This window comes from Musca vetustissima, unplaced genomic scaffold (genome assembly GCF_032173495.1).
Source record: "Musca vetustissima isolate MV318-11 ecotype Yass unplaced genomic scaffold, APGP_CSIRO_Mvet_v1 utg11550, whole genome shotgun sequence".
Classification (NCBI taxonomy): domain Eukaryota; kingdom Metazoa; phylum Arthropoda; class Insecta; order Diptera; family Muscidae; genus Musca; species Musca vetustissima.
Genome location: NW_026876223.1, coordinates 1,986 through 18,100, shown reverse-complemented (window position 1 = coordinate 18,100; position 16,115 = coordinate 1,986). Strand labels below are relative to the sequence as shown.

At 33.8% G+C, this 16,115-nt stretch overlaps 2 protein-coding genes across 2 annotated transcripts; both read right to left on the bottom strand.

Annotated features, from left to right (window-relative positions):
* Positions 1-476: 476 nt before the first annotated feature.
* Positions 477-5,269, bottom strand: LOC133338791 (cytochrome P450 4g1-like). The gene is made up of 2 exons (XM_061546898.1): positions 4,214-5,269; positions 477-1,076 (listed from the first exon to the last, which is right to left on the bottom strand). Exons 1-2 carry the CDS (start codon positions 5,267-5,269, stop codon positions 477-479), a joined length of 1,656 nt encoding a protein of 551 aa, XP_061402882.1.
* Positions 5,270-11,261: 5,992 nt separating this feature from the next.
* Positions 11,262-14,670, bottom strand: LOC133338789 (cytochrome P450 4g1-like). Its single transcript, XM_061546896.1, has 4 exons — positions 14,436-14,670; positions 12,179-12,901; positions 11,925-12,037; positions 11,262-11,864 (listed from the first exon to the last, which is right to left on the bottom strand). Exons 1-4 carry the CDS (start codon positions 14,668-14,670, stop codon positions 11,262-11,264), a joined length of 1,674 nt encoding a protein of 557 aa, XP_061402880.1.
* Between the last annotated feature and the right edge of the window lie 1,445 nt (positions 14,671-16,115).

Genomic DNA, 16,115 nt, shown 5'->3' with positions numbered 1-16,115 from the left:
ATGCACGCTTCTGATAGACCCTTAAACTTATTCTTTAAAAAAGTCCACCTTTAAAAAAATCCAGCTTCTTTTAAAAAAAATATATAAAAATCCACGCTTCTGTTAACCCTTGACAAGTTATATAGGAAGTCTTACTAATATATACTTGCATTTTAGTACAACAACAATAATAAATACACACCTCAATTTTTACAGTTTTGTACTGTGCATGACCAGTTATTTATTTAATTATTCGTTTGTTTTTTTTACATTTTTGTATTCACGTGGAAATATATTTGTTATTGTTCAGCATGGAAATGTTAGTAGAAAGTATGTATGTAAGTATGTTATGTTAGCAAATGGATATCGTTAATATATATAAGAGTACACGTTCGTTAATATTAATAAGCTATGCTCGAAATTAAGAAAATGAACCGACAAAAAATAAAATAATTATTATATCAAAATCTACCACTATCACAAAACAAAATGTATCTCTACACCTTAGATGTTGGTCTCTTTTCCAGAGATATATTAAAACCATTTGACATTTTCAAAATAATATCACCTTGCAGTTGGAAATCTTCCTGTGTACGATTAGATGAAACGCGATAATTACGTATAATGGTCGAAAGTAAAACTTTCAACTGTAACATGGCAAATTTACGTCCAACACAACTGCGTGGTCCCGCACTGAATGGTATGAACGAATAATAATGACGATTAGCTGCACGTTCGGGTAAAAAGTTGTCGGGATTAAATTTCTCCGGATCAGGGTAGATGTCAGGGCGACGATGTACAAAGTATTGTAAAAGTACCACCGTTGAACCCTTGGCCACAGTGTAGGGACCAGATTTTAGATTTACATCCTCTTCCACTGTACGTGCAATCAATGGTACTGGTGGATATAAACGCAATGTTTCGCAGATAACTCTTTCCAAATAAGACATTTGCAGAGTGTCGGCAAATGTACAATCCCGATTGAGATCATCCCCAAAGATGGCTTGTTGTTCTTCGAAGACACGTTGTTGTACATCCTGATAGATACCCAAAAGACAGAGAGCAAAACTGGAACCAGACGCTGTGGTGTCGTGACCCTGTATAGGGGAGAAATAAAAAAAATTCAGTTGTAAACATTTTGGAAGATGGCACGACCTTTAAAATAAAAAAAAAACTCCATGAAGTCCACCTAGATATTCAAATTTAATTCTAAGTGGGCATTCACAAACAGGACTCTGTTTTAAATATTTAAACATTTTCGAGATTGAAACCTTTTGATAAAAATTTTCTAGAGGAATTCAAAATGTGTTTCAGCCTTTAAGAAATCTTATGGAACTTCTAGATGCCTTTTGAATATTGAATAAGTTTTAGAGATTTTCTACAAACATTCTAGAGGTCATATAGAGTAATAAATTCTTTTAAGTTTTTTAATATAATACCACATTTTCATTGAGCCCCCAGATATATAAGGCTTTTTGGGGACTTTCTTGAGATATATACTCCATATGGCCTTCTAGAGGAATTTTCACAGACATGTATCTTCTACAAGCCTTTTGGGGATCTTCTACAGATATAGACCACTTATGACCTTCTAGTGGGACTTTTATAGACATAAATATTTTAAATATAGAAAACTTGAATCAATTTAAGAGGTTTTTCTAGAGATTTACCAAAAAAATTAAAACTTTTCTTTAAATGGACGGCTTCTATTTTTCCAATGGTTCATTGTTTCTCGATATCTTCAAAATATATATAGCCTTCTAGAGAGGCATGGAATATATCTAGAATATTTTTATAAATAAATTATCTTTCAAGAGGGTTATCATTTCAAGAAGGTCATCTGAAATCTATATATTTTATACAGGTCATATAAAAATAGAAAACGTTCTGGAAGCACCTATCCGAACTAAAAAATATTATTCTATAAAACATTAATTGAGGTCGAAAATCTTTAAATCTTCTATGATCTCTTTCAGATATTGGACTTCTTACACCTTCTACAGGGCTTCAAAATATAAAAATCTTCAAAATGTCATTTGAAATAAATGAAAGAATATCAAAATAAACGGTTTCAAACGTAGACTTAGTCCATAGTTCCTCCTTATCTCAACATTATTGAGGTCTCTCATAAATTAAATACTTAAAAATGAGGCTTAAAAGAAATTTTTGCAAAGAGGTTTTTGAATATTTGTAAAAAATGGGAAAGCTCTATGGCATTCAAATAACCAATCTCGGCATCAACATCAACACATGAGCATATGACGAACAAAGAAATGACTGTGGATAGCGTAACCCAGTGGAAAAAGGTAACATCAAATAAGCAAGGACCTCAACCACTACACAAAATTCAAGGATACGTTTTTTCTAGGCAACGACAGATGGCAGGTCCATCACCAAGGCTACTGCAGACGAATCGTCTTTGCTCCCAAGAAAAGTAACATGAGAAAGAAATACAGATAGGATAAATTTCTATACGTCTTTCATATACAGAAACCCTTAATGATGTTTTTTTCTATAGGTATTTCATATATAGAAACCCTTTCTGATGCCTTCTAGAGGAAGGATATTTTCTAGAAATAAAAAAACTATTTTTATATTTTCCAGATATTGTAGACTTTAAATTAACCTTCTATGTTTGGAATAAATTGTAGAGAACAGTTTATAGGGGTCTGATAAAGAAGAAAACGTTTTGTAGGTCTTCAAGACGTTGAAGGCCCCTTGTAGCCCCGAATTATAAAAGCAAGCTTCTGTAAAAAAAGAAATTTTAGATATCCATAGGATGAAACCCTTTTATATTTCCTATGAATAACCTTAAAAATATTTTATAGATCTAATATAAATATTGGAATTTCTTATATGATAAGACTTCTACTAGTCTTTCATATATAAAAAACGTCATTTGAAATAGAATATCTTCTATAATTGATGATTTTTTAGGTATTCTATGCATGAAAGAACATTTTCCTACCGAAAACGTTTAAATACGCTCTGCAGAGAATATTATTTCTAGAAAATTTCCAAACATAGACCTTCCATAGTTCTTTGTTACCTTGCCTCCCATAAAGAGAATAATTTATGATTTCTGCCAGTTATCTAGAGGTCCCATAAATAATGAGAACTTTCGTCTGAATTGAAGAAAGGAGGTCCTTTAAAAGCTGACATATATCTAGCGGAAAGTAAGTGGCGTAGTGCAAACTATTCGAATCCCAGCAAAGGAGGGATTTCTTTCAAAATGTTTTCGAATATTTGCAGAAAAAAATTCACATTTGAAGATCCCTTACATTCAAGTAATCTATCTCGAAGCGGTTAATGGACTAGAAGATCTAAATGAACGATAGAGTAAAAAAACAAGATGAATGAAGGCAAAAATTAGCGATTGAAGCAACGGGAACCTGAAGAACTAGAGAACCGGACCTTTTGCGGAATAGTTCCTTTGAAAGACACAGATCGAATTTTTCCACCCAGAGAAAAATGGCAACAACAAATAAGCAAAGGTCCTAACCACTGCACAAAATTCAAGGAGCCCTATCACATAGGGTAAGCCAATTATTATACCAAGAGGAGTATCAGAATAAAGAAATTTCAAGATAATTTTTAAAGGTCTTTCATATATAGACAGCCTTCAAGATTTCTTTCTAGGCAACGATAAATGGCTTTTCTATAAATAGAAAATATTATATATGTATTCAAGAGTATATCACAAGATAAGACTGAAATTAGTACGTGATATTCCTGGTACACACATGACTAATTTGCTGAGAAAATTCTACTAAGACCTTCTGAAATAGCTTTAAAGAACAATATAGCAACTTCGGCTGGAAAAATGTCAAGGAAGCATACAAAATATGCAAAGTGGTATAGTTTTGTCTGAAAAGCGATTATATGGAAATTGTACCTAAAAATGGTTTGGTTCTGCAGGTTTCCCACAACTGAAGAAGTAGACGACAGGACGTTGTACCCCACAAATGGGGGGATTTAGTGTAATACGGCTCTAAATCCATACAGTAAATAAACTACGGATGACTTAAACATGTAATTGTAAATGTAATTTTTTGGTTCTCGACGGATATTTCAATGTATTCTTGTCAATACCTTGAAATATGGGAAAAAACTTGTTTATATTGAAGATGTTCCATGACTTAAAATCGTAGAAAACCATGAATATGTTTTCTGTGCTAACGGCTAGGTTTCCTTCCTCTTTCTTTCCCCGTTAACCCAATCACACATACATTACCTCAAACATAATAGTGTTAACTTCATCCATAACATCTTTATCGGTCCATTTAATATCGGGATTCTTTTCCATTTCCATCATGGCATCGAGCAAAGCTAAGCGTCTCTTTTCCCCAACATCATTTTCATCAATATCGTCCAAATCATCGCGAAGGCCATCTTTCTTGGCAGCAGGCTTATTCGACTTAGCATCAGCACGATCAACAATACCACGCTCCTCGGCATTGAAATTTTTCTTACGATCCTCTACCACTTTGCGGGTCATACTCAAAATAACATTCATCAGTTTGTTATCACGTTCGCGAAGTTTTGTAAAGCTATAGGTGGAATCCAAACGATAGAACAATTTCAGCTGACGATTATGGATGATGTCACACATATCCATAACAGCCTGGGCATATTCGGCACTCTTTTCCGTTTCTGGTTGTTGCTTACAACCCATGGCGGTGGTAAGTAAAATATCGACCGTTGTCTCCGACATGTATTTGTGGCAATCGAACTCCTCGCCCACCTTAGAGCTCAGCCGTCCTACCACAGCTTTGGAGTGCTTTACGAAGGTGGGTACGAAACTCTTCAGAATACTTTGATGGAAGGTGGGCGCAATCATTTTACGATGATGACGCCAATGGTGGCCCTTTGAGATCAGTAGACCATCACCAAACCAAGGTTGGAAATAACGATATTCCACAGCTTTCTCTAAATGTTTATGGCCACTTAGGAATATTTCCAAATCGGCTGGATTAGTAAGGAACACCACATTCAAGTGACCCAGTAAAATGCGAATAGTTTCACCGTTGTCACGGAACACTTCTTGCATTAGTTTTAAAATCTGATGATTGTTCTGGCCGAAAGCCATGTGACCATTACCGATGAGGGGCCATTGTTTTGGTGTTGGTATCGAATCCATCAATTTGTATTCACGGGTATTGCGGCGATAATATTCGTAGAGCACAGCAATGACTGTTAGACCAAAAACTAAACTTATCCATGTACCAGCCGAACTGGTAGCAGCAGCTCCCATATGGAGCTGGGCACTCTCCTGTTGCAGGATTTCCATGTTTGTGGTTCACTTTCACTTTTTTTGTATCCTCCTCCTGATAATCTCACAGTTGTTATATGAAATTTCTGATCCCGATATAACACTCTCGGTTTCTCGACATAAATCTATTTTGTAGCACTGTTCAAGTGGAACTGTCAATGTCAGTCTAAGTTCTAGTTATTATAAGGTGCGGATCGAACCATCGCGTTATGTGAACATATTTTTATGAATATGCAAAAACTGGAAAAAAAAATAATTGAATTCATATTTTCTTGTATTGACGACGAAGACGTGGCCGTCTATTCGATTTCACAATACGCAATATTTTTTAGTTGTAGTTTTTTTTAATTATACCCTACACAACTATGTTGTCAGGGTATTATAGCTTTGTGCAGCCCCAAATGTTTGTAACGCCGCGAAATATTGGTCCTAGACATACCTTTAAGTATACCGATCGTCATATCTCGACTAGCTGAATCGATCTAGACATGTGTGTCCGTCCGTCCGTCCGTCTGTCCATTATAATTTGTAAACACGATACAGGCCACAGTTATGGACCAATCTTCACGAAATTTTGCATGTAGGATGGGTTCTGGCCAATGAAGACCCCTATTGTTTTTGGGAAAGATCGGTTAATATTTAGGGGATGAAATGGACCAAAAACATTATTTTTGTCGGTTTTTCTGGTCGCTCCAGAGGCCGCAATTATGGCCCAAACATTGCGAATTTTTACATGGAGAAGGGGATCGGGCCAGAGAATAAGCATGCATGTTTTGATAAAGATCGGTCAATATTTAGCGGGTCAAATGGACCCTGACTTTTGTGTGAAAAATGACAAAATTTGTATTCTATGGCATATATATTTACTCCTGGAGGATGTAGACCCGAGGAGTTGATAGCATATTCAAGAGGAGTGGTTGGCCTTTAAATTGATACCAAATATAGTGATGTATCTACTCAGATGTGGGAGTTGCAGTCAAATATTTACAGGTGCTTACGTATTCAAATATTATTTAGTAACCCATTACCACATTAGAGGGGGAAATATCGCGCTGATGGCTTTGAAATTTTTCATGAAGTTCCAGTTATGGTCAAGAACAACGCCTACAATTTTCGGTGATGATCAGATTAAAATTTTGGGATGAAATGGACCGAAAACTTAATTTTTTGTGTGTTTTCGAGTCGAGTATAATCCAAAAATCACAGCACAACCCACCGTGAAGGTAATCTGGACAAGTAATTAGAAGGACTGTACTGAATATTCGAAAAAAGTAAGGAAGAGGTGTTGTTGACCTCTAATCGGACAAGAGGGGGCAAATATCACGATATATTACTCAGGCTCGGAATAAAAATCCTCAGAAAGATAGTGTTCTGTGTTAGTTGTTTGGGGTATCGTATGGTCGGCCCCGTCCGACTATACTGCTCCGCTCACTGGTTTATTAATTATTGTTTTTAATTTTCTAATTGAATATTGTTTGTGTAATCGACATTTTCGTAATCATCAATTTATGCATAATATTTTATTTACGTGGAATTCGGTCAATATGAATGGACTTGACATACAAAAATATCGATGACGTTATTGTGGCAATAACACATTTTTAAAAATTACATCAGCTGTCAAATTTATTGATAATCTATAATTTGTAATTTATAATTAAAGTTAAAAATTTTTATTTTTTTTTCGAAGACACACTACGTGCATACTGAACTTCATGACTATAAAATGTAATTTTTTATTTTATTCCCTTTTTGTTTTGTGAAAGTGAAATCTATGCAAATTTAATTCACTCACAAAGCATTGAAGGCATATTCAGCAAATCTACTTCCGCTTAGCATAAATTGACGGCCACAGGATGTTAATGAATAAAACCTCAACAATTCTTTCAACAATTAAAGCAATACCTTAAGGACAGACAAATGAATAAAACAACAAGTGTCGGTTGTCTTAAGAAACAAAAAGAGGCGGACGCACGAACTAGCATTGTTTTCACCCAAGAAAAGTGAAATTAAAGACAATACCCGAACAACAACAATGCAAGGATAGCATTTGAACTGAACCTAACCTCTGCTCTACTATATGGCACACTTGTTCACCCTCTTTGAATGTATGGAAATGAAAACAACACGGGAGCATTGAACGAAATCTCACCGGAAATAAATTGCGATGAATGAGAATACTATTTTTTGAATGAATAATTTCGTTTTCATTTGTATGAATGCTGTATTGAAAGCATAACCACAAAATTTGAATTTGTATTGTTTCACACAACAATAGCAAATCAATTGAAGAGAGTAGAAAAAGAAATGGTACATCAATTTTAAATTTCATATCGTGCAAATTTCCATTGTCATTGTTCTTTTGTTTTGTTATTTGGCAATTGCACGTGTTCAAAGTGTGGGTGTACTTGACAAGTAATTGAATATAAGCGATCAATCAAGCATAAATTGATCCATCAAACACAATATAGGCATTTCTTTATACCTTAAATAAATTACAAACTTCAATAAAAATTGATCATTTTGAAAATCGATCCACATTGCCTTTAAATATATAACATTCACTTTTTTCATTTATGACAAATAAGTAAAATAAACGCATCCTAAAAGTATGCTATGGATCTTATGTTAGTACATATTTTAAATGGACAACCGAATAAAATATATTCGAACACACTTCATATAACAAAAAAATACTTAGAGTTAGTTGTAAAATAATATTACCTAAGATCAATGTAGGTGCAGTAATTCTTTTTAACAATATTCATAAATAACGTCAAATTATTAAACATGAAATGAGAACCGAATATTTTATATCACATATAATTTCATCCTAAAAGTATGCTGCAAATGATCTTGTTCATTTACATGGTGCTACCCTCGATGTTGCCATTTCAAACTACTTAAAAATATTGAACTATGTACAAGTAAATAAGTTAGCATATAAAATATTGCCCCAAAATTTTTCATTTCATTTGCAAGACTTCGAAATATTCACCCCGCAATTTATATATATTTTTGATCAGAATAAAATGCAATGTCAACATTCATAAGACATTGCTTGTACTCCTAGGATGTTTGGTATTGCAAATGGGATATATCGGTTCTCGTTTTGGTGTAGCCCCCATATAACGGTACTCCTAATATTCTGTATTTTGGGTGTCGTTGGCTGTCCAATTTCACTACCCAAAATGATCAATATTTATTCCCGTTATGGAATAGCCCCACTTTTAGAATATCATCTTTTTCTGGCGATTTTTTCGGTATAGGAGCTCCCATTAATTCAACATATTTTATTATGTGGATATTTGCACCCTCCTAACAGATTAGAGGTCATCAACTCCTCTTTCTTGCACTTGCACATTTTCCAAATATATATACTAATAAAAGAGTTAATTGATTGACTGACTTAACGATTCATCAACCCCCACACGAAACGGCAGAAGCTAGAATCTTGAAATTTGGGTGATGTGTGTCAGATAAAGATGGGTTTTTGGAAATCCGTACTATAACGGCACGAAAAGTACTAAATACGGTACCATTTGTAATTGGCAAACCGGTGGAGCTAGAACTCTGAAATTTGGAATGTAGGATAGATGTACCAAAAGGTTATTTTGGACATTAGAACTATAAGTATGCGAAAATTACTAAAATGTACTAAATTTGTTACCATTTCGTAGCATGTGAATGGGTAGAGCTAAAAACGTGAAATTTGGAATTAAGGTTGAGAAGTTGGGTTTTGAAAGCGTATATACAAAAAGTACGAAACTATACTAAATTTGGTACAATTTGAATTTAAAGAAACGGATGTAGCTGGAATCCTGAAATTTGAAATTAACATTACCACCGGAGATTAAGATTGGAATATATGCATGGTTTGGAAAATTGTTTACTTATGTGTACGAAAATTGTTAAATCGTACTATAATTGGTACAATTTGGATTTGGGTGAACCGATAGTGCTGGAATCTTTAAATTTGTTGTTAGGATCACTGTTGGTGTGTAGGTTTTGTAGGAAGTTTCGGAAATTCGTACTAATGTGTACTAAATTTGGTACAATTTAAATTTTGGTTGAACCAATAGAGCTGAAATTCTAAAATTTGGAGTTAGGGTAACTGTATTGGAATATGTAGAAAGTTTTGGAAATTTGAACTAATATATACAAAATGGTACCAAATGAGGATTTGGGTGAACCGATGGAACGCTGAAATTTATACATAGGGTTACTGTTGGAGTGTAGGATTGGGGTATTGGTGTAGTTTTGGAAATTCATACACATAGGTATGAAATTGTATTATATTTGGTAAAATTTTAATTTTTGTGAACTGATATCACTGGGATTCTGAAACTTGGCGGTAGAATCATTGTTGGGAAGTAGAATTGAGGTATGTAGAACATTTTGAACATTTGTACTAATGTATACTAAATGGTACCAAATTTGTATATAGGTGAACCGATAGAGCTGGAATCTTGACATTTGGAGTTAGGATCACTGTAGGGGTGTTGAATTGGGGTATGTAGGAACTTTTTGAAATGTCTACTAATGTGTACTAAAATGCAATAAATTTGGTACAATTTCGATTTAGAGTGATCCGATAAAGCTGGAATCCCGACATTGTGTAATAAGATTTTCATTGTATTGCATGATGTAGGTAGTAACGAAAATTTGCACGCATGTGTACTAAATGATACTAAATTTGATATAATATGGATTTAGGTGAACCGATAGAGCTGGAATCCTATAATTTGGAATTAATCCTTGACCTTGACCATAACCGGAACCTATAATTACCAAAAACAATAGGGGAGCTTTTTGCCAGAATCTGTCCTGCACGCTAAAACTGTTCCACAACTGTTTTTTGTCTCTATCGTGTTTAAAAATTATAATGGACAGAGGAACGGACACACATGGCGAAATCGACTTAGCTACTCGAGATGTGACGATATACTAAACGGTGGGTCTAGAACCAACATTTCGTGACGTTACAAACTCTTGGGTCACACAAAGCTATAATACCCTGACAACATAGTTGTGTAGGCTATAACATTAGCCAGATGGAGTCTACAAAAATAATGTCCCCTCATGACTCCAATAGATATGCTACATGAGGAGAAAAAGTTCATACCCTTGCGTCAGCTCAACAAAAAGTTGTCGATATCTGCTTGATCGTTGCAGAATTATGGAAAACGAATCTTTAGATCAGCAGAGTAGTAAGTAATGGTGTAGCCGTTTCAATTTGTATTGATGGCACGATAGAGAACATCTGTTCGACAATGGTCCTTGTCACACTTTACACCTCTTTAATTGTCTAACCGACCGACCTTCCTCATCTTCATGATGCACCCAAACTAATAAATGTTTTTTATACCTGCTCAACCGCAACAAACCCTTCCAAATTATACGACTGAAGGTTTTAATCGCATTGCCCATGATGAGAAACATTCATGAAAAACTATTTCGATATAGATCCAAATTGAGTGGTTCCAGTAGGGTAGAAAACCATGATTGGTAGAAACCATTCAAGCCTACAATATGAAATAGACCACATATAAGGAAGGACCCGCTACATTTTCGGTATTTTAAAGTTGTATCCGCATTTTCCCACGGAATTCGGCATTATAGATTATTGGTGAATTAAAAACTATTTTTTAGAAGATATATGTCTTTGTTTTTTAAATATCCACCGTAAATGAAGTTCCTAAAACAGGTTTTTTTCATTCTGAGTGTCTGTATTTTTGGATTTTATTGTCAAATATGCCCTGTATCTCCTCGAAAAATATTTTGATGTGGATATCAACTAAGATGTCAATTATCTGAGAAAAACTAACACTTCTAATCAAATTTCTGAGATCGACGACATATTTCATTTTTTATTACTTGTTTTTTTTTTAATTACAACATTTTAGCATTTTTAATGTATATATGACAATGTATATATTATAATATAGCTTATTACATTTATCCTTAAAACCCTATAATAACATTACAACATTAATATATTACACCCTTTTTACATCGCTTTGCCGGTTAAACGTGGTTCCAGTGAAATATTAAAACCATTTTCCATTTTCAAAATAATATCTGCCTGCATACGGAAATCTTCTTCTCTTTGATTACTTTTCACAATGAAATTGCGAATAATGGTTGAAAGTAAAACTTTCAACTTGAGCATTGCAAATTTCCGACCCACACAGCTTCGGGCACCAGCACTGAATGGTATATAACTATAATAATGACGTTTGGCCATACGTTCGGGCAAGAAGTTATCGGGATCAAATTTATTGGGATTTGGAAAAGATTTCGGATCACGATGTATGGCATATTGTATAATGGCAAATCGTGTGCCTTTTGGTATCGAATATGGTCCTGAGGGTAATTTAATGTCATGTTCAGCACGACGTGCAATCATTGGTACTGGTGGATACAAACGCAGTGTTTCCATTATTACACGCTCCAAATATTTCATTTCCATGGTGTCGTTAAAGGTGCAGTCACGCATTAGATCATCGCCGAAAATGGCTCTTTGTTCTTCCATCACTTTTTCTTGTATGTCCGGATAAACGCCCAAAATACAGAGGGTAAAACTGGAGGCAGCCGATGTAGTATCGTGACCCTAGGGGGAAATTAATTGAATAGTGTACTGTTGCTTAAATTTAATCGTTTTCAAACCCACCTCAAACATAATTGTATTAACTTCATCCATAATATCCTTTTCGGTCCATTCGATTTCAGGATTCTTGGACATTTCCATCATGGCATCCAACAAGGCCAGACGTTTCTTTGCACCTGAAATGGCATAAAGCAATGGGATTTCAATATTTATTTTTTATCCAGAGGTCATTTGAATCCATTAGGGGAATGCAAACTATTCTCAGAAAATATTTGCAATATACACCCCTGAAGGGTAAAGATCGGTCTAATACTCACCCACATCATTCTCATCGATATCATCCAAATCGTCACGTAAACCTTCAGTCTTTTTAGCCTTTTGTTTTCGCGCCTCAGCCTCGGTAACATTCTCGACAATAGCTCGTGCATCGGCATTGAAATTTTTCTGACGCTCGTCAACCACTTTTCGTGTCATATTCAAAATTGTATTCAACAGATTATGACTTTTGTCATTTAATTTGGAAAATTGAAACAGAGAATCCAGACGATAATAGATTTTCAGCTGACGTTTGTGAATAATATCACACATATCTACAACAGCCTTGGCGTATTCCAAACATTTATTGGGTTCGGGTAACTTCTTTACACCCATAACTGTGGAAAGTAATATTTCCACGGTTGTCTGAGACATATAGTTGTGAACATCAAATTCTTTGCCCACTTCGTGAGTCATACGTTCCACCACGTTCTTTGAATGCTGGACAAAGGTCGGAATGAAACTTTTCAAAATACTTTGATGGAAGGTGGGGGCAATCATTTTGCGATGATGCGACCAATGATGTCCTTTGGATATTAGAATACCATTACCAAACCAGGGTTGAAAATATTTATATTCGGGTGCTTTTTCCAAGTGGCTACTGGTGCTGAGCACCGCTTCAATGTCGACGGGATTCCATAGGGCAACGGCAATAACAGGACCTAACATAACGCGAGCCACAGAACCCGGACTGTCAATGTATTTCATTGCTTCGGCCATTATTTCTGGAAAGAAAAACAATCATGAATTAATAAAGGGTCCTGAAAATAATATTTTTTTAATCCACGCTAGATGTGGACCTTAGCCATTTTTTTTAAATCGACTCTTGTTATGTACCTTTGAAAAATATTTTTAAAAAATCCACGCTTGTTATGTACCTTTGAATAATATTTTTAAAAAATCCACGCTTGATTTAGAATGGACTATAGAAAAAATATTTTTAAAAAATCCACGCTTGATTAATAATGGACTATAGAAAAAATATTTTTAAAAAATCCACGCTTGATTAAGACTATAGAAAAAATATTTTTAAAAAATCCACGCTTGATTAAGAATGGATTAAAAAATCCACGCTTGATTAATAATGGACTATAGAAAAAATATTTTTAAAAAATCCACGCTTGATTAAGAATGGACTATAGAAAAAATATTTTTAAAAAATCCACGCTTGATTAAGAATGGATTAAAAAATCCACGCTTGATTAAGAATTGACTATGGAAAAAATATTTTTAAAAAATCCACGCTTGATTAAGAATGGACTATAGAAAAAATATTTTTAAAAAATCCACGCTTGATTAATAATGGACTATAGAAAAAATATTTTTAAAAAATCCACGCTTGATTAAGAATGGACTATAGAAAAAATATTTTTAAAAAATCCACGCTTGATTAAGAATGGATTAAAAAATCCACGCTTGATTAAGAATGGACTATAGAAAAAATATTTTTAAAAAATCCACCCTTGATTAAGAATGGACTATAGAAAAAATATTTTTAAAAAATCCACGCTTGATTAAGAATGGACTATAGAAAAAATATTTTTAAAAAATCCACGCTTGACTATAGAATGGACTATAGAAAAAATATTTTTAAAAAATCCACGCTTGATTAAGAATGGACTATAGAAAAAATATTTTTAAAAAATCCACGCTTGACTATAGAAAAATATTTTTAAAAAATTCACGCTTGACTATAGAAAAAATATTTTTAAAAAATCCACGATTGATATGGACCTTCAAAAATGTTTCCTTAAAAAAACCACGATTGATATGGACCTTCAAAAATGTTTCCTTAAAAAAATCCACGATTGATGTGGACCTTCAAAATTGTTTCCTTAAAAAAATCCACGATTGATATGGACCTTCAAAAATTTTTCTTTAAAAATCCACGCTTCTGTTCCTTTAAAATGTTTTCTTTAAAAAACCACTATTCTGTTTGTCATTTAAAAAAATATTCTTTAAAAAATCCACGCCGATGTCCTTTAAAAAATATTCTTTAAAAAATCCACGATTGATATGAAGCTTCAAAAATGTTTCTTTAAAAAGTCCACGATTGATATGGACCTTCAAAAATTTTTCTTTAAAAATCCACGCTTCTTTTAAAAAATACCACGTCCTTAATGGTTTTTGAAAAAAAAAATTCACAAGCGTTGATTTTTTAAAATATTTTTCCTCAGATTGTCCTTAATTTGTTTCCAAAATCTTCACTTTTTGACCTTGCGACAATGTTGAATTTCCTGCATCACAGCGAAACCTTACCAGCATTGGATAAATTAAAAGCCATATGACCATGTCCAACAATCGGCAGCCTTGGAGGTGATGGCATATTTTTGGTTAACTTATATTCACGAGTATTTCGGATATATATTTCGAATAACACGGCAATTATTGCAAAGCCAATTACGGCAGTCCACATAGGACTTAAACCACTGTCCGCACCGCCTGGCATTGAAGCACCGCCAGGATTTTCTAATAACGTCGAACCGGCTGACATTTTTCTAATTTCCTTGTTTTTTAAATTAAGTTCTTCCGACTCTTTTTTTTAATATATTAACCGAATGCCTTATGGCCACCGTCTGACAGCATTGGCGTAAATTTTAGATTTTTTATAATATTTTTAATTAATTTGTGCTATGTTTTACTAATGAAGTTATTATTCAAAAAAATGAATTAGAATATGTTGATATTTACGACAATGTACATGACGACGAGTTTTGAATTCAGTTTTATTCATAACATAAAAGGCAACAATAACCTTAGTTTTGTAATAGAAATGCGTTTGGTAAGTTTTATACAAGAATATACGGAATTAGAAGGAATTAATATTAATTATAATAAATAAGCGTACCTTGAATACCCTACACCTTGCAATGGTCCCTAAATACAAATATTTTAAAAAATCCAAGTACTGCAAAGAAACATAAAAAATCATCTGTAAAAAATCCACGCCTGCTAATGGTCCTTGAAAATATATTCTTTAAAAAATCCACGCCTGCTAATGGTCCTTGAAAAAATATTCTTTAAAAAATCCACGCCTGTTAATGGTCCTTGAAAAAATATTCTTTAAGAAATCCACGCCTGTTAATGGTCATTGAAAAAATATTCTTTAACAAATCCACGCCTGCTAATGGTCCTTGAAAAAATATTCTTTAACAAATCCACGCCTGCTAATGGTCCTTGAAAAAATATTCTTTAAAAAATCCACGCCTGCTAACGGTCCTTGAAAAAATATTCTTTAAAAAATCCACGCCTGTTAATGGTCCTTGAAAAAATATTCTTTAACAAATCCACGCCTGCTAATGGTCCTTGAAAAAATATTCTTTAAAAAATCCACGCCTGCTAATGGTCCTTGAAAAAATATTCTTTAAAAAATCCACGCCTGGTAATGGTCCTTGAAAAAATATTCTTTAAAAAATCCACGCCTAGTAATGGTCCTTGAAAAAATATTCTTTAAAAAATCCACGCCTGGTAATGGTCCTTGAAAAAATATTCTTTAAAAAATCCACGCCTGGTAATGGTCCTTGAAAAAATATTCTTTAAAAAATCCACGCCTGGTAATGGTCCTTGAAAAAATATTCTTTAAAAAATCCACGCCTGGTAATGGTCCTTGAAAAAATATTCTTTAAAAAATCCACGCCTGGTAATGGTCCTTGAAAAAATATTCTTTAAAAAATCCACGCCTGGTAATGGTCCTTGAAAAAATATTCTTTAAAAAATCTACGCCTGGTAATGGTCCTTGAAAAAATATTCTTTAAAAAATCCACGCCTGGTAATGGTCCTTGAAAAAATATTTTTAAAAAATCCACGCCTTGTAATGGGCCCATAGAAAATATTTTTAAAAAATCCACGCCTAGTAATGGACCCATAGAAAATATTTTTAAAAAATCCACGCCTAGTAATGGTCCTTGAAAAAATATTCTTTAAAAAATCCACGCCTGC